The sequence below is a fragment of the Ursus americanus genome, chromosome 24 (genome assembly GCF_024610735.1).
Source record: "Ursus americanus isolate L20-20 chromosome 24, mUrsAme1.1.p, whole genome shotgun sequence".
NCBI lineage: Eukaryota > Metazoa > Chordata > Mammalia > Carnivora > Ursidae > Ursus > Ursus americanus.
Genome location: NC_142150.1, coordinates 45,252,820 through 45,278,726, shown reverse-complemented (window position 1 = coordinate 45,278,726; position 25,907 = coordinate 45,252,820). Strand labels below are relative to the sequence as shown.

General features: G+C 58.0%; 1 protein-coding gene across 2 annotated transcripts; it reads right to left on the bottom strand.

The window, feature by feature from the left end:
• Nucleotides 1–2,809: 2,809 nt before the first annotated feature.
• On the bottom strand, nt 2,810–24,815 carry LOC123796208 (tumor necrosis factor receptor superfamily member 10B-like). Of its 2 annotated transcripts, none has more exons than XM_087855117.1 (11): nt 24,703–24,815; nt 17,550–17,637; nt 16,197–16,325; nt 13,987–14,101; nt 12,703–12,782; nt 10,158–10,265; nt 9,735–9,773; nt 9,606–9,631; nt 8,023–8,322; nt 6,139–6,181; nt 2,810–5,229 (listed from the first exon to the last, which is right to left on the bottom strand). In XM_087855117.1, the coding sequence occupies exons 1-11, from the start codon at nt 24,781–24,783 to the stop codon at nt 4,631–4,633; spliced, it is 1,608 nt and encodes a 535-aa protein (XP_087711243.1). In that variant the 5' UTR covers nt 24,784–24,815; the 3' UTR covers nt 2,810–4,630. The 2 variants fall into 2 exon arrangements, with proteins under 2 accessions (XP_087711243.1, XP_087711244.1); XM_087855118.1 differs by having other exon boundaries at nt 24,721–24,815.
• Nucleotides 24,816–25,907: the final 1,092 nt, after the last annotated feature.

Here is a 25,907-nt window from a genome sequence, read left to right as displayed (position 1 = left end):
TTCAGGCGTGGCTCTATTTATGGGAGCGTGCCCCACCCCCACCCCCACCCCCACCCCCGATTCCGGAGAGGCGGGACCCAACACGTGTGGAGGGCGGAGCCCAGCCGTAATTTGCCGCCACGGGGCCAGGCTAGCCGTCAGTGGCCGGCGCGGCGCAGCAGGCGACGCCCATTCTCTCCTTAAAAGGCCGTGCAATGACGTAAAGGGCAACGTCATCTCCAAGCGCCGGCCGTGGGCTCGGAGCCAGAGCTCCCGATCCTGGAAGGGGGCGGCCACCTCATCCGGGTCCTTGCTCAGCGGCGCCCGTCCGCCCCCCGCTCCCGCCGGGCTCTCTCTTCTTCCTTCATTTGAGAGCAGGAGCGCACACGTGGGCGGGCGAGCGAGCAGGGAGCCCGGCCACGTCGTGGGGAGGGGGCGGCTAGTGGTTGCTGGGGACTGCGCTTCAGTTCGGGAAGACGGAGAGTTCTGCCGTCGGAGCGCGGGGATGGGTGTGCGACAAGGTACCGCACGTGCCCTCGGCGCCGGGCCAGACGGAAAATTCGGTTAGGTTGTTTGACCACAGTAAAAGCAATGTCACGTCTCCTTTGAAAATCTGGTCTGAGTTTTGAGACAAGCGGGGTGGTCTGGTTATGCTCCGTTAACTCTGGTTCCCTTCCTCAGCATTCTGGCAATTTCTGGAGAGCGTGATCTCGAGGCCCCTCCCTGTCCCCCCTGCGGAGCCCCTGGGTCCCTTACTACCTTTGCACACCCAGCCTTGAGAGCGGAAGGGAGAAAAACAGACCTTCTCCCGAGCACCAGTTTCGGGAAGTGGGGTCAGGCTCCCAGCCTGCTATCTAGGTACAAGGACTCAGGGCTCCCTTGGCGCTCAGTCAAACTGAGAAAAGAGAATTTTACTACTTTCAAGTCCTTCCGCAACATGAGTTAGCATTTCTCTGTGTCCTGATGAATAAGGTTTCTTCCTAGAATACAGACTCCATCCTGTGTCTGTGGAGACATCAAAAGCGCTACCCCATAACTGCTTAAAAGGCCAGGCATCAGCCAGAGTGATGGGCAAGAGAAAAAAGAAAAGGTATCCAAATTGGAAAGAAGAAGCAAACCTCCGTTCAGGGATGTCATCATCTTACCACAGAATACAGTAGAGATGCCATTACACAAACGACAACCCTTTAGAACTAATAAATTCTGGTCAGAAGCCTGATGGGCTTGACCATCTTATCCCACAATCTCAGAGGCAGGAGGAGCTCTGCACAGTGGGGCCATCACACCCACAAGGGAAGCCGCCAGCACTGCTCCCTTTGGGGGTGCTCTCTCCTGCTCAGGTGAGCTGGGCTGGGCGGGAGGGGGCTGCGCTGGAGGAGCAGGCGGCAGGGCTCTTGGGGACCCAGGCCTCCTGGGGCTAGGGCAGTGTGGACCAGGAGGGGACTTTCCCAGACACAACAGGAAGCTAGGGCGGAGCACTCCCAGCAGCGCAGGACTGGCCTCGAATGAAACAGGCAAGATAAAACTTTTCATTGCTCAGAGGCTCCATTCCCTGGGCAGAATCAGAAGGGAAACAATGGAAAGACTACAGGTGTCACTGAGTCTGGTCTGGAAAACTCTCAACCCCAGGGGAAGGGGGAGTTGCTTCCTCTGAAAGGTTAATGTAGGGCAAGCTGCAGCAGAGTGGGAGGAAGGAAAAAGGACACCTCACCTTTCCCCAGCTTTTGTCATTTAATTTTATTTTAAATCCAGTATAGTTAACATACAGTTTCATATTCGCTTCAGGTGTACAACAGCATGATTCTTTTAAAAGAATTACGCATGGTCTGAGCTGCAGACCACCGGCATCCAGGAACACTTGCTCGTCAGAGCAGACAGAAGGGGACTGATCTGGATGCTTCCCACTTGGGAGTCACATTTGTTAATGCAGGCAGGCCGGTCAGAAAACCCACAGCGAGTCCCTAAGGACCAGCCCAGTGGGTCCCGGGCACCTGTGCAGGATAGAAATCAAATGTGAGCCAGCAGAAGGTGAGCAGAATTTACTGAAGGTATGGAGAGAGGGCAGGTACAGACAGTGTCTGGGAGATCCAGAAAGGAAAGGAGCAGCTCTTCTTTGCTCAGGGGCTGGGTTTTGTTTTATAAATAGGACGGAGAGAGCACGCACAAGCAGGGTGAGCAGCAGGCAAAGAGAGGGGGTGAAGCAGACTCCCCGCTGAGCAGGGAGCTCGATGTGGGACTGGATCCCAGGACCCTGAGATCATGACCTGAGCAGAATGCAGACGCTCAACGGACTGAGCCACCCAGGTGCCCCAGGGTCTGGGGTTTTTATCAAGGATTATGGTCTGGTGTACATGTCTTCTCAGGAACCCCTTAGAAAAAGGACAAGGGCCCAGGTGTCCTTCATAAAACAATGATTGCTTGGGGCCCAGGGGTCTCGGTGTCAAGATGTCTAGCGCTGGTGGTCTGGAATGTGTCCGTTGTGCTCCAAGATGCCAAAGAAATCACGAGCTCCTCGTCCTTACAGGGAGGACAGACACTATTTGCACTATGAGACATGTGTAAAGTGGGGGGTTAGGTCCAGCAAGAACACAAGCAGGAAAAGGAGCAAAAACCAGACTTTTTGGAGTCCTTCAGGCTCCCCACGTCATGGTGACGCCCAGTTCAGGGTGTGTGTCCCTAGACAACCACAATTTCTGCGTTGCCGACCTGAGCGTAACCTGCCCGTGCTGTGTCTGGCAGCCCTGTTGCCGCTCAGCTTGAATTCAGGTTCCAACTGACTTTGCAGATTCAAAACAACGTCCCTCATCTCTTGAGAAAGAAAAAAACAACCTCAAATAGAAAGTGTTTTATGTTCCAACATATCATCCAGCACAGGACTTAGGGTTTTTTTGGTTTTCACACTTTTTGACAAGTCATAGTCAGAAGAGGTGTGACAGCACATTGGGTAGAAGGACTTAGAGCCAGAGGGAGGGTTTATGTCGATGAACAATGGATGTATCACAGTGAACACGTGCACCCACACCCGAGTTTGTACACGGATGTTCGCAGCATCACTATTCACAACAGCCGAGAAGGGGTTACAGCCCCAACGTCCGTCACAGGCGACATGAGGGAGTAAAATGTGGTACCCAACACTCTACACACACACAAGAGGGTGCAGCAGTATGGACGACACTGACCTGTCTTTGGCCTCCGTCGTGTTCAGCGAGGCCGTCGTCTGCTCGACCCCCCTCCACCCTGAGCAAACTGAATAAACTGTGTGGGGTGGCCAGCTCGGATTTCTGGTCTCAAAGTGCCTTCTGAGTTTAGGGGATATTTTACTTCCCACCCCCACCACTTCTAACAAAAGGGAGGAAGCACAGTCCTGCCACAACACGGGGGCACCTGAAAACATCCCCAGAATGAACCCAGACCAGAAGGCCACCTGTTGTATGATTCCATTTATAGAAAATGTCCCAAATAGGCTAATCCAGAGAGACAAAAAATTGGTATTTTCCAGGACCCAGAGCAAGTGTGGGGGGCGCAGGCAGAGTGAGGGAATAGGACTGGAGGAATGGGGAGCAACCGTCTCATGAGTATTGGGGTGTCTCGAACGTCTGCAGCCTGGCTTCCTCATCTGTGGGAGAGGGATGGGAACACTTGCTGCTGAGGGCTCAGCAGGGGTCAGAGGTCAGAGGACCTGCTGAGTGGATGGCAACAGTCATGCCTACCCAGGCCCCTGGACTCACCACCTGGCCCCCCTCCCCGCCCCACGATCCCGACCCTACTATGATACCGTCCAGGCCAAGGACCCCACACTCCAGGAGGGAGCCGGCAGAGGCCTGCTGCCCCCATACTTGCTGGTTGTTGGGGTGGCTCCCAGTCCTGCCCGGACCCGCCAGCTTCTACTGAAAGTTCTTGCTCCTAGAAGTTGCTGGTGATTCATCCAAGGAGATGAGAAGTCACCGTGTGGTGACCATCACCCAGTTACTGGGGAACTGCATCTCCCTGCTGCCCTAGGATTCGTGGGGGGCAGGGCGGGCCAGAGGCTCATTGCCCTCTGGGGCACCCTGCACTCCCACGCTGCCACCCTCCCAGCCGAGGCTGGCACCGATGGCCTGGGAGCCAAGCCAGGCACATTTCAAGGGGGCCAGGAAGGGCAGTCCTGCGTAGGGGGATGGGAGGCACAGCCCTGGACACCTACATCACCCTAGAGTATCACCACGGTGTCTGTATACCCAAGCATTAACCCAGAGGACCCAGAAGTCACGTCCAGGTTTGTACTATGTCCGAGTGCTGCGTGACGCCCTTGAAACCACCCATCTGGGCATTGGACCAGCTGTTCCCGTGGGGTGATGCCCACCCATCCTTCTTTTCCTTGTTGAGTTAGAATAACTTTTGGCATACGAAGGGCATAAACATAATTCTGGAAGGGATTCTGAGGCTGCCGTGGGGCGCGGTGCTGGAGCTGGTGAGTCAGGCCACACGTGGGTGGATCCCAGAGAGGAGGTGGCCCCGAGTTTCCTCTCCAGAGCAACCAGCCCTGCTATCAAGATGCGCAAAGCTACGACCTCGAGGGCACCCATTCTCCACACAGCACAGAGGCAGAATAAAATCCAAATGCTCTCTCTGGAGCAGCTCCATCTGCCCCAGAGTCTGAGGGAGGCCCGTCTCAGTGCGACTCCGGCAGCGTGGGCAGGCTGTCAGGAAGGACAGCCCTGTGCCTCAGGATGCGTGTGTGGCCCTCCAGGTCCCTCCTCCTGTCCTCCTGCGCCGTGGTCCCCTCTGTCCACAGTTGCCATGCTTGCCGGCTCTCTCTGCCTCCCCTGGGCTGGCTGAAAGTGGTGGTGCCTGGGCAGGAGGTCGGGGGCTGGCCGAGGTCTGCAGGGGATGCCCTCGTGGCCCCCAAAGGGACACGACAGGAACACACACAGCAGGAACCAGGAGGGGGGCGTAACCCCAAGCCAGAAGTGTAATCTGAGGTGTCCCCACGTCTGCCCAGGATGCCTTCCGCAAGTAACCCGTTTATGATATTTTCCAAATGCATATGCAGCTGCATCTTATGGAGGGCGGCGAACAGTTTAAACACAGACGCTCCCCGGCCCAGCTGGGTTCTCCACCTCAGGAGCATCTGGTGATGCTGCTCCGTCACATCGTTACGGTTTTCACGTTCGCATTTCTCAATATCAATGTCTTCCAGGCCGACAAGCCTCATAAATGTTTTCCAGTCTTTATCGGAAATCCGTTCTTCAAATCCATAGTAGATCCTGCCTGAAGAAAGTAAAAACAAAGAGGAGGGCTGTTGACAGTTCTGGGAGGACCGCCTGTGGCACCTGTTATCGCTGCTCCCCAGGGGTGCGGTCGCAGGTGTCTCCAGCTTCCCCTGGGCCTGGGCACCGGCCAGTACACCACACCCAGGAGGTGGGGGGTCCTGTGCGAAACCCGCTGATGTCCCAGAACTCGGGTCCCGGGGCGGGGAGACTGAGTGGGGCCATGGCTCCTGCCCTGCCTGTGGCTCATTGCTCGAGTCTGGGAGAAGGAGCCAAGGATGCAGAAAAGTGGGGAGCTGCATGGGATCTGCAGTCCACTGCGGGTCACCTGCCCTTCTTCTGTCCCTTGACCCAGAGAGAGGCTGTAAGACACCTCAGGACTGAGAAGGCCCCCTGGCGTTGGCTGGGGACCATGGTCAGGATCTGAGACCTGGGGCAAGTTTTGTAACCTCTCGGGGTTTCAGAATGCCATGTTCTTAAACCTGTCCAGCAGGTGGTCTTGCAGAGCTGGGAGCGAAGATGAGAAACCAAAAAGCACCTGTCACGTAGCAGGTCTCGAGAATCCTCCAAGAACGCCAGCAAGACACAGCGTCCTAGCCAAGAGGGGGCCTACCCGTCGAGGGTTGGAATGAGTATTCCTACCCCAATTATTTCTCCTTAAAAACACGAACGCACCCTCCAATCAAAGCGGTACTCCAGGTCTGTGAACCCCACAAAACTGTTGGACAAATGCTGTTCCCCTAGTGTCACCCCTGAGTGCGAGAAAGTGCACGTCGGGCTGACAGACGGCCCTGCGGCCTTGTGCAGGCAGGCGTCCCCCTCTCAGAACCAAGGACACCAGGACTTGGCACTCAGGCCAACGAGACGAAGCCTTAACGGTCCCTACAAACGACTGATTCAGATTCCGTACCTTCATTGGACGAATCTTTCACAAAATAGTTAGTTTCATACTCCTGTGGAGAGAAGAAAAGAGCATTGCAGGAGAAGGAAGAACCGTGTGGCGGAAACAGAACCACAGTCTGGTTTGAGGCGGCAGCAGGGTGGGGGCAGGGGAGGCTCCACATGGGGAAGAAGGCGTTCAGGGAGTCCACCACGGGTGGCCGAGAGCTCACAGCCCACGTGTGTCCCCCGAGTCACGCTCCCCCAGGACACGCCCAGGACGTGGAGGCAGCACAGGAGCCCCTGCTCGGGTGGGCGGGCAGGTGCCCGCTGACTGTGTCACCTGGGGTGACCCGCTGTGCTCCAGGTACTACGAACAGAGAGCACACCTGTCCACACAGATGCACCAAGAAACACTAGATGGGCATCAGGACGGTCTCCTAGCGGAGGCCAATGCCAATGCAGACGGCCCGTGAGCAGCAGCTCCAACGCCCGCTTGCCCCCTGCTTAACGTCAGGCTCCCCGTCAGCGTCAGGCCACCCACTGCGGGCACGAGGCCCGCGCCTCCAGACCCCAGCTCGGCCTCATACCCGCACGTGCCTCCCCGTGGTGGCAGGGGCTGCGCGGCCGTAAGACAGGCTAAGAACAGAGGTGCTCTCGTGGCATAGACCGACAGGGACACTGCGGGCCTCCCGCTGAGATGGCAAGGGTCCTAACTTCTCTACGGACTCGACTCTGAGCCGGCGGGGAAGCTGAAGAAAGTCGGGGGCTCTCCGTGCAGTGATGCCTACGGGCACTCGGCCCAGGAACCCAGTCTCCAAAGGAGAGTTTGCAACCTCCACGCCCACACCAGGGGAGCACGGGGGCCATGACATGCACCACAGGAGCCCCCATCTCTTCCATGGGACCCTGTCCCTCAAATCCTCCCCCGTGCCCTGCCTTTAGGATTCAGACACGGGGCCTTGTCCTTTCCCAAACCCTGACTCTGTCCCTCTGATGCACACGCTCTCCCCTCGTCCCGAAGAGCCCTACTCCCCAGACCACGCAGCAGGAGTCGGCTCTCGTCAAACCCTATTCAGGGGGCACACGCAGGACAGCGCCCGCTGCCCCACCACAGAGGATGGGGACCGTGGCTCCCCCCAGAACGAGCCCAGCCCGCTCGGTCCATCCAGGGTGGTGTGTGCACTCGCCATTCCCCCCGACGCCCCTGCTAGGCAGAGGCCGCGGCTGGCACATGGAGGTGCTGGCCGATGTGAGACCGCCACGCACTCGGGAGGCTGTGGTGTCCGGCCTCCTCGGTCCCGCTGCTTCGCAGCCACGGGACCTGGACAAGGACGCTCTCTGGGCCTCTGTGCCCACCTCGGTGTCACAGCCCGTTCGGACAGCAGGTGCACTGGGGCTCCTATGTGCAGAATTGTAACCCCGGACGCTGAAGTCCCCACCTCTGCACGTGACTATGGTTGGAAACAGGGCCTTGGTGGACAAGGAGTTAGGACGAGGTCGTGAGGGTCAGCCTCACTCCATCGGGACTGGTGTCCTCAGGATAAGGGGAAATCAGGATATGGACTGACACACAGGGAGATGCCCCGTGAAGACGGACACGGAGGCCGGGGTGACGGTTCCACACTCCACAAAGCCCCGAAGACGGCCAGACGCCAGCAGCAGCCGAGGGAGAGGCCTGGCCCCGATGGCCCTCGCAGCCTCAGCAGAAGCCCAGCCGACACCTTGTCCCTGGACTTGCAGCCTCCAGGACGTGGAGACAGCACACAGCCCGCTGTGGAAGCCGCCCCAGGACACGCGTACAGGACTTGTGCAAAAGCACGCCCGTCCGCACTGAACACGGCGTCTGCACACGGCAGGTGCTCAATAAGCAAGAAGCTGCCGTTCCTCACGCCCACCCAGACGGGTCATGTACCTGCTCCAGGGCCCTGAGGGACAGGGACGCCGCGGGCTGGTCCTGCGGCCCAGGGGCAGCCAGAGCCACAGCGCACAGCGCCTGCTCTGGGGCCGCGGGGCTCGCCCCGACCACCATCTGCTGCAGCGCGGCACCCTCCTCCGCCTCCTCTGAGGGGCCCGGCTGGGGACCGGGCTCGGGTTGCAAGGCGGCGCTGTCCTCCTCCAGTTGGTGACACGACGAGGACGTTTCTAAGTCAGGGTCTGGCCCGTCCCTCTCAGGATTCGAGGGCAGCAGCGACTCACTGTGCTGACGGCAAATCTGTGGTAAAGAACAAGGTCGTGTCTCTCGGGCACGAAGCCCACGTACCCCCGAGCCACTGCTTGGGGGAAACACCCGTGCCTCATGGGGAGACAGAAAATGGGAAATTTTGGAGAACAGCGCATGGGGTGAGCTCCCCACTCTGCCACCAACTCCTGGGGGGGAGTCCCAAGACCCCCAACCCAAGCCTGTGGGGGGCTGAAAGTGGCCCCCCAAAGACACAGGCAGACCGCGTTCTACCGCTTCCCCACAGGTGGAGGGTCTGTGGCGACCCTGCCTTGAGCGGGCTGGGGGCGCCATCTTCCCCACGGCATCTGCTCGCTCTGTCTCCAGGTCACCTTCTGGTATTACCTGCCCAGTGCGTAACTGATTCGTGAGGACTGTATTTGTGCGTGACCTGTGCAACGTGCTGGGACCTCAGATGACGGGGAGCACTCATTAGCAATAAAGTGTCCCGCATGCCACGTAGAGCCTGTGCCCAGCATGGAGCCCAACCTGGGGCTTGAACTCACGACCCCGAGATCAAGACCTGAGCTGAGATCCAGAGTCAGACCACCCAGGAGCCCCGGCAGTAGAGCATCTTTTAAGTAGGGTGTGAGAAAGAACGCTACTGCACTTAACAGTCTACACTGTGGTGGGAGCACTTCTGGACACCCCCCCATGACGGGAACGATTCATCTGACTGGCTCCGTGGTGCCACGTGCTTTACGGCCGTGGTCGGGGACCCAACCGCAGCACCCGCGTGTCGTGCCTGGGGCTCCACGCCCTGAGCTCTGTGCCCGCTAGCAGGGCCTGACCGCAGGAGCTCACGCTGCACCACCGTGAGCCCGCGCCAGTGGGCAGCGTCCTCCGGGAGGCTGACGCGGAGACACAGACGCTCAGCCCTAGATCAACCGGGGTTTCCAGCCTGACTGAAGAGGCAGGAAGGGCCCTCCCCACAGCCTCTGAAAGAGCCACCCCGCGCGGCTGATGCCAGACTCCGGCCCGCAGAGCTGGGGGCTACACGCTCTACTGCTTCACGGTCCCCAGCACGCCCTGCCCTGCTTACGCAGCCCGGGACGCTCGCGCGGAGCCCTCTGCCCCGCTGTGCCTCGCTTTCCACTCTGGCCCCGACCGGCAGAACGTAAGCCTTCTTCCAGCACATTCTAGGGCTCCAGTAAGGCGGGAGCACACGGGGCTGAAGCTCAGGGGCTCCCGCGCACCCACCCCCGGGATGTCTTCTGGGACTCGGCTGCGGCCACGGCCCGCCACGCCCGTTAGGGAAACCGCACGGCAATACGTACAGTGCTGCCTGGTCCTTCTGCCCGTCCTGAAGACCAACAAGAAGAGAAAGGAACAGAACCGGTGTCAGTGGGGACAATGACTTCTGTGAGGCGAGAAACTGCTGTGAACATATGAAAGAGCCACCTTACCCTTCCAGAAGCGGACCAGCCACTGGTGAGGCCACACACCTGCGAGGAGCACAACAGGTGAGCACAGGAGGTAAGGACAGGAGGGAGCACAGGGGGTGAGCACAGGGGCTGAGCTTCTTCGGTGTTCTCCCCACACCCAGTAGCCCTGCCTCCCTCCGGGCACCCCCACGATGACACAGCGCCAGTCTCTCCTGCCCCTTGGCCTCCAGAGCCCCGGACACGGTGTCTCCAGCCAGCTGACCAGAGATGCGGGTCTTAAGACCTGAGTCCGGAGCAGGCGGCAGACCCCGAGCTCAGACAGGAGACTGAGACAATGAACACAGCTGTGTTTTAATCTCAAAAGCCCCATCGGGGACCCCCCACCCCCAGGCCTCCCCACCGGATCTCCTGAGGCGGTTGCTACGCTGCCTTCCCAGGACGGACCTGGCGCTAATTTCCGTTGCCCTTTACAGCAGTAAATGATGAGGAAAAGGAGAACGGCGATGACGACGGCGACGATGTAGCCGGACACATACTGGGATTTCTTCTCTCCTGGAAGGAGACATAACAGAGAACGGTGGGGCAGGGTCAGGCACGCTTTTCTCACTTAAGTGACGGGCGACAGAAAATCCCCGCTCCGGGAGGGATGGCAGCACGGCGGTCACTCCGGGCCCCAAGCCCCGTCTCCCGCTGGTCATCATCGTGACCGTCCCTAGAGGGAGGCAGCAGAGGCTCAGGCTTCCTGCGTCGCAGACGAGGACCCCGGACTGAGAGGACGTGGGATTCTGCTCAGGTGGCTGGAAGCAGCAGGAGGTCCGCACGCCCAGGACAGCGGCTGGAGGGCCTGGTTTCCCAGGACGGGGCCTGGGATTTGCACCTGCAGCAGCAGCAGGCAGAGGCCGGCCACTCCCGACTGCAGCAAGGCCCACCCATGGGGGCCCGAGCGACTGGGCAGGTCCACCCGGGGGAACATCTGCTATAACCACTCGGGTGTCTGGCTGCACCGTGGTGACATCACGGCAGGGACAGCACATATGGACACACGGACGCAGGAGGCAGGGCAGGCCCATTAGAGCCTGGATGGTCAGCGCCCTGATGTCATGGGCGTCGGCAGCCGGGGCTGGGTGGGTCGGACCATGGGGCAAATCGTTCAAGTGATGCCACTGTCTCATGCAGACTTCCTTCATGCGCAGATGAGGCCCTTCCTAATGGGTTCTTCAACCTCTGCTGTTCAAATATCCTTTAAAAGTGCAAGTGACACGACTCAAAATCTTGTGTGGAAATCAACAAGCCAACGCTGCAGCATAAAAGGACCCCCAACGTCCCACAGCAGCCGGACGATCTGGGGGAAGAGTGAGGGGAGCCTGTGCCTCAGACGTCAGGGCCCGCTGGAAAGGTGGACGCGGCCCAAGACGGGACAGGACGACAGCCTCACACAGAGATGCTCGCTTTCCAACCAACGGACACTGGCTGCAGCTGGAAGGGAATGTCTTTGCAAAACACAATCCTGGTTCACGAGTATGTGCAGACAGGAAAGACACCGCGAGCCCTGAGCTCCTACCCCACACCTTGCCGGTTCATTGTAGAACAAAATCCGAAAGGTAAAACCATACAGCATCCCTCGAGGTGAGGAAAGATTTCTCACACAGGACACACGAGCAGCAACCGCACGGGACGCAGCGGTGAAGGGACCCCATGAAAACGAAGGGCGTGTCCTCCAACACCCCTGAGCGTTCAGCCCAACCGCACGGGACGCAGCGGTGAAGGGACCCCATGAACACGAAGGGCGTGTCCTCCAACACCCCTGAGCGTCAGTCCAACCGCACGGGACGCAGCGGTGAAGGGACCCCATGAACACGAAGGGCGTGTCCTCCAACACCCCTGAGCGTCAGTCCAACCGCACGGGACGCAGCGGTGAAGGGACCCCATGAACACGAAGGGCGTGTCCTCCAACACCCCTGAGCGTTCAGCCCAACCGCACGGGACGCAGCGGTGAAGGGACCCCATGGACACGAAGGGCGTGTCCTCCAACACTCCTGAGCAACAGTTAAGAAGGCAGCCCCCCCGCCCCCCCGAGGAGACACTCGCGACACAAAGAGACTGTACCGAAATTCTGTAAGTCACCGCCACCCTCTAGGCATACAGCCAACCCCTCAGGACAACGCAGGCTTCAACTACCAGGGTCCACGCACGTGCGGAGTTTTCCCGTAAATACAGTACGGTACCGTCACCGCGTCTGCACCTCCTTACGATCTCCTCAATACCACTTTCGGTATATGTGACACAATTCACATACGACAAAGGAGTTGATCAACCGTCCGTGTGGCCACGGAGACGTCACTCACCAGGAGCCTGCTAGTCGTTCAACTCTTGGGGGAATCAAAGGCTCCCTGTGGATTTTGGACCCCGCAGAGAATCGGAGCCCCTCGCACCACATTGCTCAGGGGTCCGCTCTGTCAAATCTGAGAAAGAAACCCGCCTACGAGTCAGCTTATAACAGGCATGCGTCTCGCAAGGACACTCGGCACAAGAGGCCCAAAGCCTTGGGGCTCACTTCTGCTCCGGGCTTGCACCTGCCTCAAAGTCTTGGGACCCAGCGGAGCGCCCCTCAAGGCACGGACCCGGCCTGGCCTTGGGGATCCCGTGAAAGGAGAGACGGAAGAGGTGCTCACTCACCGGGAGAAAACCGCAGGCCTCACGGAAGCCAGCCACTCCACCCCCCCACCCGCTCCGCGGGGCGCTGGACGCCAGGCAGGACGCCAGCAGGGAGCTGCCCTGTCGGCCACGCGGCCCGGCGCGTGCCAAGGACAGGAGCCTCAGCGTGTCACCAAGGATTCAGAGGTCTGTGAACCGTGGCCCATGACCCAAATCCAGCCCCCTGTCTATTCCTGCAAGTTTTAAGGGCACCCAGGCCTGCAAAGCCTCAACGCCTCACCTTCACGGGAAAGGTCTGTGGACCTGGATGGAAGACAGGGCATCCGTCTCTTACCTGGGGCCTCTGGACCAGGCTCTGTGTCACAGACTGTATCACTTGTGGCATTGCAGAGCCGAAGGGTAGCGCCAGAACATCTGGAAGACGGAGGAAACCCGGAGCATTATCCCCCCTGCCTGGACGCAGCCCCAAACATTCTTCTCACCACCCGCAGGTCAGGGGTTAGGAGGAGCCCCAGCTCCCACGATGGCCTGCCAGCCTTCAGGCCGTCACTGCCTGGCATCTCCCCGGCTGTCTGGCCCAAAGTGGCTCACTGAAGAGTAAAGCTCTGTCCCAGGCTCTGTGACACACGGGGAGGGTGGGTGGGGGAAGCCTCTCTGTTTCTGGGTAGCGCTGTATGTGGCTGTGAGGACTGGCCTGCGGTAGCTGCACCTCGATCTCCATCGAGAAAGAAGTTACCCAAAGGTGAAGCGCATGGAAGAGGGGACATGCAAGCGAATGCAGAGTAGCCAGAGCCTTGATCGAACTGGACCTGAAAGCAGTCCCTACTTTGCACCTGCAGCTACAGGAAACTACCGTTCAGCACAGTCTGAGTCCTATCAGTTTACAACGTGCCTCACAAACATGAGCTATTTCTTCAACGTGCCTCTGCCACCGTCAGCGTCCCCAGAAGGTCCTCCGAAAACCCGTGCCCACCCGGAACCTCAGAAGGGTGTGTGCAGAGATGCTCTCATGACGGAGGAGCTCACACCAGACTACGGTGGGCCTCCATCCTAGACTGCTGTCCTTACAAGAGGGAAGTGTGTATGAGACAGAGAGGAGGCCACGGGAAGACAGAGACACACACACGCGCGAAGATGACCTCGAAAAGACAGAGGCAGACATGGAGGATAAGCCAAGGAGCCCCGAGGAGTGCCGGCAACATCAGAGGCTGGAAGAGGCGAGGCAGGGTCCTCCCCTAGAGTCTGCGGAGGGAGCACGGCCCCGCTGACACCTGGATTCAGACTGCCGGTCTCCAGAACTGTGAGAGAACACACCTCTGTTGGTTTTCACACCGCCCCGTTGTGGCCCTGTCACGGAGCCACAGGAGGCTCACGATGCTGTGGCCGTGCCGCTCTGCTGCCGTTCCACCTGCCTCGACCTCACTTCCCCCGGAACCTTCGCTGGCTAGCCTCCTCCCCTCCCTGGGCCTCTGCTCCGGAGACCGGACCCCTCCCACGCCCTCTGCCCCTCAGGGACTCATCGCTGCCCGTGTTTGGACCGTCTCCACCACTGCTGGGGACTTAGGGTCTGGTACTGTGAATACGGGGGGGGGGGAGCCCACACCCAAGCCCCCAGCACCTTCGACACCGGTAGCAACTCTCCGTGCAGTCTGGGGAGTCGCAGTAGAAGCTCCCGGTCTTGCACTGACATTGCTGGTTGCTGGTCCGCGTGCACGCAGCCACCATCTCCTGGTCTGAAAGGAGAGGGCTGAGGGTCAGCGCCGGGGGAATGGACCGTCCCCGCCCATACCAGACTGCGCCAAGCACCTTGCATGGGAACTGTCCTCCCCCTCCACGGCCTTCTAAACAGGGGCGAAGAGGAGCCAATAGCCAGACCTCACACCTGAATTCTGGTGAGGGCCCAGGGCCACCTGCTAAGAAACCACCCCTTTGGTCCCGTTCACCTTGTTTGCCCCACAGAGAAGAGCACAGCATCGCCAGGGATGCCAAGTGAGTAAAACCTCAGAGACAGAAGGGCCCCTCCTCAGGCCAGCAATATCCACCATGGCCGTGCTGATGACCACCCCCAGAGCCCTTCCTCCGGGCTTGAGACCAGCAACAACATTCCAGATACAGAGGATAACAAGAGAGGACCACACGCCCCTCTGGGGACCACGTCCCACCCACAGCCCGGGTTCAGCACTCCACAGCCCGTCACTACTTTCTCGCTCTTCCTGAGACTGGACGCGCTGGGCAAGACACAACTCGGGCCGATTCACGCCGCGAACCCCACACTGGGCCGGGTCCCACAGCGTGCTCCTCCGGGGACCCAACTCTCCATCAGTGGACCTCGGGGTTGCTGCTGGCTGTACGTTACTGCAGACCCTTCCCCAGCTCTCAGCACACACGGGCAAGGGACTGGCCGAGTCCGGATCAGGACATGGGGAGGGCGGGCAGAGGTTTTGGCCCATCTTCAACTTCACCAACTCTGCCAAGACTGTTTCCAGAGTGGACGCCCTCCTACGCGTGCCTGGGGGTGAGTCCTCGCTCCCCTCGGCCCCCACGCCAGAACGCTGTCCGTCTGCTAGGACAGTACGTCTGTCCACCTACTCCAAGCTTTCTACACGTTTCCTGGCTGGGTATGTCCCATCTTCTTGGGTGCATCTGTCCCTCCACGTAAGTCAAGTGTGTTTTCACACTCCTTATTGATTTGCTGGTTCTGGATGTGAACGTGGGTGAGTTGTATCATAAGTACGTTCTCTCACTTCATGGCTTAATTTCCAAGCGTGGGTGTCTTACGATGAACAGAAGTCGGTCGATTGAACGCAGTCACACGTACCCACCTCATTTGTATGGTTTATGACTTTTCAGACCCCCGTAGGACGTTTTTCCGCTGCCTCGAGGACATGAACACTCTTTATGTTTTGCTCTTATAGCCCGACTTTTCACATACGGCCTGGGGTGCATCTGGGAATGGACTTGTGTGCATGGCGGGAGCTTCCGGCCTGCGTCCTGCACGGGCACCGGCTCTATCGGCGGCCGGCGGTCTGTGCTGGAGATGCCGCCCCTGCTCCTGTGGAGGGCTCGGTCACCGGGCCACACGTGACCTTTCACGGGCTGTCCACTCTGTTCCACTGGCCCAGCCGTCCACCCACACCTAAACATCACGCCGTCCCTCTGTCTCTCTGCACTGACTCATTACACCGGGGAGAGACGGTGCGCTCTTTCCTTCCCTGAGTGTTTGGACAACTGTCAGCTCATCCGATTTCATGAAAAACCTGTTGCGGCTACTTTTTATTTTAAATAAAAACTGTGTATTTAAACTATACAGCACGATGAGTCGGTAGGTCCTGTTGGGACTTTTCCTGGGAATGCACTGAATCTACAAATCCTTTCACGGAGAACTGACATCCTCAGACCGTAGCGTCTTCTCACATATAAGCTTGTATTTCTCTGCATATGCAGGGCTTCTTACATGTTGTTTGTTCACATAAACATTTTATACACCCTTTGCTACATTCACCTCAAAGTATCTTAGTTTGTCTTTGCTAATAGAAATGGTACTTTTTAAAACAATTCCATCTTTCAAACCCTCTGTGGCCCACACACAGACACGGAGACAAACTTCTGGAGATCATTCTTGCACACAGCATCTACAGTCCTGACTCTGGGTAGCCTGGTACTTCAACCACAGGCGCACATCATCATGGTTTGAACGCCTCGTGACTGGCACTCTGGCAGCTCTGTCCTTGTGCATAACTCCTTCTGGGGCAATGTCGATAGCTGAGGCGAAGGGGGCTATGTGTTCAAATCCAAGGATCCCACTGTGCCGGACTGTAGCGCACTTACCCTCCCGACACTTAGCGCACGGCTGGCAGCTGGTCTCCCCGTTTGGGTACGTGAGGAAGCTTCCGGGTTCGCATGGGTCACATATTGGCATGCCATGGTTTACACCGCAGTGTCTGCTGACATGAAAGCCTGTGAAGGGGGGGGACACAGAGGTGAGGTGGGGGCCCAGAACAGACCCGACCCCACCCCGGAGGCTTCTACTTGGGGACCAGCCCTCTCCACTATCTCCCTGGAATGTTCTGGGCTGACGCTTGGCCACACAGCCCCTGGGGACGTGGTGCCCGCGGTGTTCAACCACTCCTGGAACGCACGTCAGCGGATGGTTTTGAGCACACACACGGGAGCCCCCCGAGAGCCCGACAACGTCTGTGTGTTCACCCCAGCTCCCCGGGGTGGGCTGGACAGCTTCCGGTTCATCTACAGGGCACACTGGAGGTCCAGAGACAGAGGTCTCTGACCAGTCCCAGAGGACCCCCCAGGGGTGGGCTGCCTCGTGCAAACGCTCTAGCTGAGCCAATCACACCTTGCTGCGAGGAGCCTGTCTCGACCCGCATTTTGCACACAGGCTGAGTTCACAAGGTTTCCAGCAGAAGCACGTAACTCGTGCCCACGTGAGCTGTGTGCGTGTGCAGGTGTGCACAGGTGTGGACGCACACACGCCTGCTGTATATACAGGTGTGGGGCGAGCGTGTGGGTTGAGTGGTCCAGGTGTGGACGTTCGGTGCCCAGAACGGGAGCCCTGCACTGGAGGAGAGTGGGCGAGGGGTGGGGGACGCGGGTGCTGATGGGTAGTGGTATGGGGTTGGCCCCCGCAAAGAGGAGATCCGCGAAGCACTCTCACTGATAGTGTGGGCACACCTGTCTGAGAGTGTAGAGGAGGTGAGGTGGCGTGGCCGGGGGGCAGAGCAGGCGCTTGAGGCTGCGGCCCCCACCTGCCCTGTGGGGCTCACTCAGATCATCGTCAGACAGGGGAATAAGGCTCCGTGGACACGCTGTGCCTGAGGACAGTGGTCGTCCCCGCCCCGCTAGGCACCCCCTTCCTCGGTCACCCCAGCGGGAGGGCAGCTAGGAGTATCCGGCCTGGCCGTGCACCCTCACGTTGTCCTCCATCTTCCTGAAGGCACCGCTCCCAACAAAACAAGCCCACGGCCCTGTTCCCACGAGAGTCCCCCACAGTGGGGGCCCAGAGGGGGTGGCTGGCTGCCAAGGAGAGGTCCACCCACCTGACCAGCGGGGGTCTCCCCACCCAGCCTCCAGCGCCAGCCTCTAGCTCTGCTCCAAGCACCCACAGCTTCCCTTCGCCAGCTGAGGAGGGCCGGCCCGCGAGGCTCTAGAAGACACCCTGGGACTCACCGGCCGGGCACTTCCTGCAGCACAGGCCGAGACCGTCAGGCTTGTATTCCTCCGGGCCGCAGTTGGGCTCAGCACCCGGCAGGGGCACCTTCGAGCAGAAAAGGAGGTGGGGGTCATCAAGAGAAGCCTGCTGCACACGGAGCCGCACACGGCCTCTACCTGGATGCATGTCGGCCGATAGGCGGGCAGCCACCTGCCACCTCACGGCGGGGGGGGGCGGGGGGTGAGCTTTGTTGGGCGAGCGCATGTTGGGAACTTCCTATGGCATCTCTGTGCTTTTGGACTTCGTATCTGGAGCATGTTACTCTGGGGAAATGTTCTTTCGTTTCCCAACACATGTGGGCAGGTCCACTGTTCCTACTGTTGCTGTCTAACCTACTGGCCCGGCCTGCACGGAATCCTTCGGGACTGATACTGCTTTTTTGGAAAGATTTATTTATTTCAGAGAAAGTGCGGGGGGCGGGGGGGGAGAGAAAGAATCCCAAGCAGTCTCCCCGCTGAGTGGGGAGACCGACAAGGGGTTCGGAGCCCACGACTCGGAGATCGTGACCGGAGTTGGACGCTGAAAGGACTGAGCCACCCAGGCGCCCCGAGATCTGTGTTTGTTTTCGCTCATCTGTTCAGCAGCTACACACGTGTCAAGAAAGCACGTCTCCTGCTGGCTGGAGGGGGGATCTGAGTGCGTGCACCTGCGACCTGGGTGCACACACACTAAAGCCCGCTCTGGATGGGGTCCTAATTGTTCACATCCTTCCTGATTGTTTTCTGCTCCTCTATTGGGTTTGAGGGAGAGTAGCACCTCCTACCAAGTCGGTGGGTTTGTAGATTTCACCGATCACGTCAGTTTCTGCTGTTTGTATTTTGAGGCTGCTCGGCTGCATGGAGCGATTGCATGACCGCTGGGGTACCACCGAGCACCCCCGCCGTTGGCTGAATTCTGCTCTGCACCTGCCCACTCAATAACATTCGTCTGTAACCACGAAGCGGCTACTCGCTGCAGCTCCTGGCATGCGCAGAATGGCAGGACTCGCTTGAGGGACTGTGCTGATGCCACTCCCGCTATCTCCAGACCAGAAGAGCCTGCCATCCACCTTCGCCCCGTCCGCTCCCCACGCGGCCATGCTACTTCCTTTCAGGCAGAGCTCTGAAAACGCCACCTCACCAGATTTTCCCTTCTACATAAAACCGATCATTCGGAAATGAGTTCCACCTATTCGCAGGTGCCGGACCAACCCCCAAGTATTTTGGTTGACTTCTGCAATCTTATGTTGTGTTTTAATATCCCATTTTCTCTCTGATTCCATTTTCCTTCTTTTCTGGCTTTTGCTTCCTTTATTCCTCGTCTCCACATGCCTTTTCTTCCCTTCCCATGAAAACTGATGAGATTCCATTTTTAGTTTTTATTGGTTTAGGTTACATCTTACTTAACCTGGGCAAAACAAAAAGTTACAAAAACATATTTAGATGGGCTTAAGGAAGAAAACTCCCTGCGGACCCCACAGTTTCAACTGTTTCAGGCAACAATCTATCGATGAGTGCACACACCTGAATGAAAGCTGCTGGGAAAACAGAATATTTACATAGTTTCAAAGGCAACTCCCCTCAAGATATCTGCTAGTTACGGAGGGAGAAAATACTAACTTTCCTCTGAAGACACCTGGCAACCACCACCGGAACTCTCACCAAAGTCAGCGTCGCCAGTGAAGGAACAAACCCATGTCCTGGGTCAGGTGTCTTCTGAGATGGTGCAGTTGGAAGCACACAAAGTCAACTCTATGGTATTTTTGCCAAAAATGCCGAACCTCAATTGATTCACAAAAAGCCAGCTCATAGACCCAAACTGAGAAACATTCTACCAAAAGATAGGTCAGCACTCTCCAAGCATGTGAAGATCATGGAAGAGAAGACAGACTGAGAACAACTCGGCCTGAGGACAGGGGAGGGACAGCAGGTGACTTGAAGGGAGTCTGGGGACCAAGGACAACACCTGCTTCCATGTTTGCCATGGTTCTGAACGTGGAGTGCAGACACCCCCCGCCCCCAGAGGTGTGCAGGGTCACTACTAGTGCTCTTAGCCTGTGCTATTTTAGTTTGTGGGAGTTTGTTGTTGGCTGTTTTTGGTATTTTGAGGGTACCGTTTTTCCTTTTTATCGGACTGACATGCACAGCACTCAAGAGAAACCATTTGTAAGTGTACAATACGGCGGCATGCAGCCCACTGACACTGTTGCACAACCATCGGGACTATCTTGCTAACTTCAAAAGTGCAAAAGTGGAAATGAAACCGGAAAAGTTAAAAACCTTCTAAAAAAGAAAAACGAAATCTCAAAACAAGAGGAAAGCGGCTTTCCTTTCTGGAATTCAGCCTATCAAGAACATCCTGGAAGCCATTTCCTTCTGTCTGACGGAGGCTCACAGGCTCAGCAAGGGGACTCTCCAAGTGGCAAAGAACAGTAAAAAAGTCATGTCCTGCCCCCAGCCACTCCCTAGTCAGGCTCACCTGCCTCCGCCCCACCCCCGCCCCACCCCCTCTGTCTCCCCAACTCCACCCTGGGTTCTGCCCAGTACCCAGCCCTAGGCAAGCCAGAACATGGTGTGTCCCCCCCCCGTGCCCCCCCCCCCCGGAGAAGGACAGCAGGGCTGGGAGGGTGGGTGGTCTCAGCTGTACTGCTGGTGGCATGCTGGGGGCCCTTCCTATGTGCCTTGACCACCCAGGCCCAGGACAAGGGTGGGGCAAAACGTAAGCCCCCCCAAACCCCAAACTCAGCAACCATGATGAAACTACATGATGCAATACTTTAAAAAACTGAATCAGCAGACGGCTGCCAGCTCCCGAGAGTAAGGTTTTCTGGCATCGGAGGGGGATACCAGGACGTGAAGCGGGTGGTCAGGCTCAGGCCAAGCACAGGGTCCCATTCTGTCTTTATCTGAAATGTGTCCATTTCAGCACGGATTGTTTTGGCATGGATTTTTCCTTCTTCAAAAAGACCACGTGAAAATACGATTCACCTCAGGACCTGAGTTTTAGGGGCCTTCATAATTTTACACCAGACACAAGACCCGACTCACCTCCTCCAGGAGGCACCTCCCTTGCAGATGACTGAGGGTTCCCCATGTTCCCACCAGTGGCCCACCTACCAGCAGCAAGGCCCCCACCCCCACGGGGCTCACCCCACCCAGGGGTCCCCCTGCTCTCCGCGCTCCCCTCAGGCTCCTGCCAGCAGCCCCTCAGGCTCCAAGTCCCCTCCACAGCCCCTTCACTCCTGTGCCAAGAAATCCCTAAGGAACTGCAATGCCACGTGGCAGCCACAACCATCCAGCATTGGCGGACCCCCAGACTCGAGCGGGGAAGCCCTGGAGAGCCTACAAGGAGCTAACACTTGAGTGAACAAGAACACGCCACGGATCTGAAGTGAGCACCTCCCTCCCGGCAACCCCAGCCTCACACAGTGCAAGGTCCTGGGAGGGACCGTGGAGGAGTCACCCACTACCTGCCTGCTCTGAAAAGGTCCTGCAAGGGGCCCCGAGAACCCTGAGCCCAGCGGCTATAACGCAGCCACAGGAGGAGAAGAGAGGCATTTGCCCTGCTCCCTCCCAGAGAGGCTGGCAGACTATGTCCGGAAGGTGCAGATTCCAAGGGCTCCCCGCCCTAAAGCTTCAGCATGTATGACAAGGAGCTGATGGCACTACGGCCCCTGAATAAGCACCAAGCAACACAAGTTGATGCAGGACCAAGGTTCCCGGAATAAAAGGCTCTCTGCTTCTGCACAGCGAAGGAAACCATCGTCGAAATGCAGTGGCAATCGACCGCGAGGGAGAAGCTACTTGCCATCGATATACCCAGCAAGGGCTTAACATCCACAACAGACAAAGAATTCACGCGACTCGATAACAAAAAACAAACAACCAGGTCACAACACGGGCAGCGGACCCGAGTAGACATTTTTCCAAAGAAGACACAGATGTCATCAAGCCCGGGGAAAGAAGCTCAACATCGCTCGGCATCAGGAAATGCAATTCAAACCACAATGAGATACTACCTGACACCTGTCGCAATGGCTGGGATCAAAGAGACAAGGCACAGCAAGTGTTGGGAGGAACCCTCCCGCGCTGTTGGTGGGAATACAGGTAGATTAGGGCAGCTCCTCTGGGAAACAGTATGGACGTTCCTAAGGAAACTAAAAGTAGAACTGCCCTACGACCCCGCAACTCAACGTCTGAGTCTTAACCTCCCCAAGTTGAAGAGACACAAGCACCTCCGCGTTCCCAGCAGCACTGTCTACAACAGCCGAGACATGGAAGCAGCCACAGTCCACAGATGATAGAGGAACAGATGAGGAAGACGTGGTGTATGTACACGGTGCAAGGTTAGCCACAAACAATAATGCAATTCACAGTAAAAAAGGAGAAAAAGAAAGAAAAGTCTCTCTGGATCAAGTTTTTCAGCATGGCAAGGTGGTCTCGCAGACATCACCAGACATGCTTGACTACAGGGCACAAGAGGCTCCCCCATCCAGGAAGCTGGGAGCTGCCAGAGTGGCAGGTGAAAACGTGACAACGGCAGAGAAAATGACAAGCCATCGGCCCTGGCAGATCTCATTCTGAACTTGCTCTGGAACAATGTGCTTATGTACACCTGGCAAATACGTGGGCAGAAGCAGGCAGCCCCCGGGGGGAGGGCACTTCTAAGAAGGTGTTAGGTACTAAAACACCAAGACTGGACTGAACCCAGGAATGCCACAACCAACCTCAATAGACAACCTGACCACTATTCACAAGCACTAAATCAGCGGCGCTGGGGGACTCAGTCGGTTAAGCATCCGACTTGGTTCTGGCTCAGATCGTGACCTCAGGGTCGTGAGATCGAGCCCTGTGATGGGCTATGCAGTCAGGTCGCAGAATCTGCTTGAATTCTTTCCCCCTGCTCTGCTCTCTCTCTCTGTCAAAGAAATCAAGGAGTGCCCAGGTGGCTCAGCAGCTCAAGCATCTGCCTCTGGCTGGGTTGTGATCCTGGAGTGCGGGGATCCAGTGTCGCGGAGGGCTCCCTGCTCAGCTTCTCCCACTCTCTCTACTCCTCCCCTGCTCACGCTCTCTCTCTCTCAGATAAATAAAATCTTTAAAAATAAATAAATAAGTAAATAAATAAAATCTTTTTAAAAATTAAATAACAGTATGGAGATTCCTCAAAAACTTAAAAATAGAGCTACCCTAGGACCCAGCAATTGGACTACTATTTACCCCAAAGATACAAATGTAGTGATCCAAAGGGACCCCTGCCCCCAATGTTTATAGCAGCAATGTCCACGCTAGCCAAACTATGGAAAGAGCCCAGATGTCCATCGACAGATAAATGGATAGAGTAGATGTGGTATTTATACAATGGAATATCACGCAGCCATCAAAAAAGGAAATCTTACCATCTGCAAGGACATGGATGGAACCAGTGGGTATTATGCTCAGTGAAATAAGTCAACCAGAAAGACCATGACCATATGATCTCACTCCTATGTGGAATTTAAGAAACAAAATAGAGGCTCATAGGGGAAGAGAGGGAAAGATAAAATAAAATGAAATCAGAGAGGGAGACCAATCATGAGAGACTCTTAACTCTAGGAAACAAACTGAGGGTTGCTGGAGGGGGTGGGGGGCTGGGGTGACTGGGGCATGGGCATTAAGGGGGACACCTGATGTAATGAGCAGGGGGTGTTATATGCAACTGATGAATCACGAACTCTCCCTCTGAAACTAATAATACACCAGTGTCAATTAATTGAATTGAAATAAAAGAAAACTTAAATAAGTAAATGAAAATAAAAGTACTAATAACAGGGCGCCTGGGTAGCGCAGGCGTTAAGCGTCTGCCTTCGGCTCAGGGTGTGATCCCGGCGTTCTGGGATCGAGCCCCACATCGGGCTCCTCCGCTGGGAGCCTGCTTCTTCCTCTCCCACTCCCCCTGCTTGTGTTCCCTCTCTCTCTGGCTGTCTCTCTGTCACATAAATAAATAAAATCTTAAAAAAAAAAAAGTACTAAAAGCAGAAAAGACGTCCTTTTCAGGGGAGAAAAACAGCAACGCCATAGCCAACCTGGCCTCCAGGAAAGTCAGCAAATCGCTGGGTGTGGAGAGCCTGGGCCTCCTGTCCTTTACAGGCAGAAGGAGGAGGACGCAGCCTGGAGCCCCCAGCCCGACTTTGAGCGCGCTCCGGGAGCAGTGAAACTCACACTTGCACACTGTGGTTTGACGCTAACACTCCGCGTCAGCGCAATCTGATTCTCTGCTTGAGCTTTTCGGAAACGTGATCAAATACTATCATTTGCCCTAATGTAATGAAACAATCTCTGCACGAAACCATTTCTGCGTGAACGCGGGGTGGGCAGGGGCGGGGGGAGCTGAAAATACAGCCAAGGTGATTCCTAGCAAATCCAAGAAGGAGTTCCTCCGAAAATTCGCGTAGCCTCCCTCCCCTTCCCGCAGCCCTCCCCGCAGCCTTCCCGCGCCATTTCCCGGTCTGTGCGCGCTCCTGCAGCTCCGCGGAAAGTCCGAATCACCGAAGCCCGGCCGGAGACTCGCAAACTCGCTCGCGAGTCTGGAGCCACCGTGAACTCCGAGCGCTGGCTGGCCGCGTACTCGACAGCGATGACTCACGTCCCGGGCAGAAGGACCTAAGGCCCAGCAAAGACCTGGCTCCGTGCGCGACCGAGGGAACGCGCGCGGCCTGCACTGCCTGCCCGACCCCTCCCGGGCCCCTCGCGGACGTCCGGATCCCTTCCCTGCCCGCTGCCGGCATGCCCGGGCCTGCAGCGTCTCCGGGACCGGTCTAAGCGCCCCGGCCGCCCCGCCGCCTCCGGCGCCCCTACCCTACCCCGCCCCCACCCTACCCTGCTCCCCCTCCACCGCCCCCAATCTTTGCCCGTATTACCCCCCCCCCCACCCTTCCGCGACCGTCCGGGGGCCTTCCTGACCGCTCCACACGAGCACCGTGCGCTTTCCCGGCCGCTCCACGCGCTTCCCCGGCCGCGCCGTTCCCCTCCCCCGCTACTCCGTGAGCCTTCCCGGCAGCTCCGTGCGCTTTCCCGGCAGCTTCGTGCGCCTCCCCGGCGGTCTCAGCAGCCGTCCACCTCCCCAGGCCTCTCCTCGCCGCCCCGCACTGCTCACCGCGGCTCCACTGCTCACCGGGGCTCCGCGAATCAGCGACAGGGCGCACAGACACCAGAGACAGTTCCGCAACCATCCCATCGCTGCCGCAGACTGGAACAGCTGAGGGCGGGTTCAGGCGTGGCTCTATTTATGGGAGCGTGCCCCACCCCCACCCCCACCCCCACCCCCGATTCCGGAGAGGCGGGACCCAACACGTGTGGAGGGCGGAGCCCAGCCGTAATTTGCCGCCACGGGGCCAGGCTAGCCGTCAGTGGCCGGCGCGGCGCAGCAGGCGACGCCCATTCTCTCCTTAAAAGGCCGTGCAATGACGTAAAGGGCAACGTCATCTCCAAGCGCCGGCCGTGGGCTCGGAGCCAGAGCTCCCGATCCTGGAAGGGGGCGGCCACCTCATCCGGGTCCTTGCTCAGCGGCGCCCGTCCGCCCCCCGCTCCCGCCGGGCTCTCTCTTCTTCCTTCATTTGAGAGCAGGAGCGCACACGTGGGCGGGCGAGCGAGCAGGGAGCCCGGCCACGTCGTGGGGAGGGGGCGGCTAGTGGTTGCTGGGGACTGCGCTTCAGTTCGGGAAGACGGAGAGTTCTGCCGTCGGAGCGCGGGGATGGGTGTGCGACAAGGTACCGCACGTGCCCTCGGCGCCGGGCCAGACGGAAAATTCGGTTAGGTTGTTTGACCACAGTAAAAGCAAAGTCATGAAGAAAAAAAACCCCAACGCATGCAACCGTCCCGCAGTCCTGCAGGCTGTGGGTCCTGTCTCCGGAGTCGAGGGGGCATCTCGCCGACACAAACGGGACAGAACGTTGATGGGTATTTTCCAGGACCCGTGGCAAGTGTGGGGGGCGCGGGCAGAGTGAGGGGATAGGACTGGAGGAATGGGGAGCGACCGTCTCATGAGTATTGGGGTGTCTCGAATGTCTGCAGCCTGGCTTCCTCATCTGTGGAAGAGGGATGGGAACGCTTGCTGCTGAGGGCTCAGCAGGGGTCAGAGGTCAGAGGACCTGCTGAGTGGATGGCAACAGTCATGCCTACCCAGGCCCCTGGACTCACCACCTGGCCCCCCTCCCCGCCCTGCGATCCCCTGACCCTACGATGCCATCCAGGCCAAGGACCCCACACTCCAGGAGGGAGCCGGCAGAGGCCTGCTGCCCCCATACTTGCTGGTTGTTGGGGTGGCTCCCAGTCCTGCCCGGACCCGCCGGCTTCTACTGA

Coding starts and splice junctions, on each gene's coding strand:
- LOC123796208 (XM_087855117.1), bottom strand. CDS start 24,783: ATGGGATGGTTGCGGAACTGTCTCTGGTGTCTGTGCGCCCTGTCGCTG. Junction 9,774..10,157: donor GCAACGGAAATTAGCGCCAG/GTCCGTCCTGGG, acceptor TGCTCCTCGCAG/GTGTGTGGCCTCACCAGTGG. Junction 6,182..8,022: donor CCCTCAGGGCCCTGGAGCAG/GTACATGACCCG, acceptor TTCTCTCCACAG/GAGTATGAAACTAACTATTT.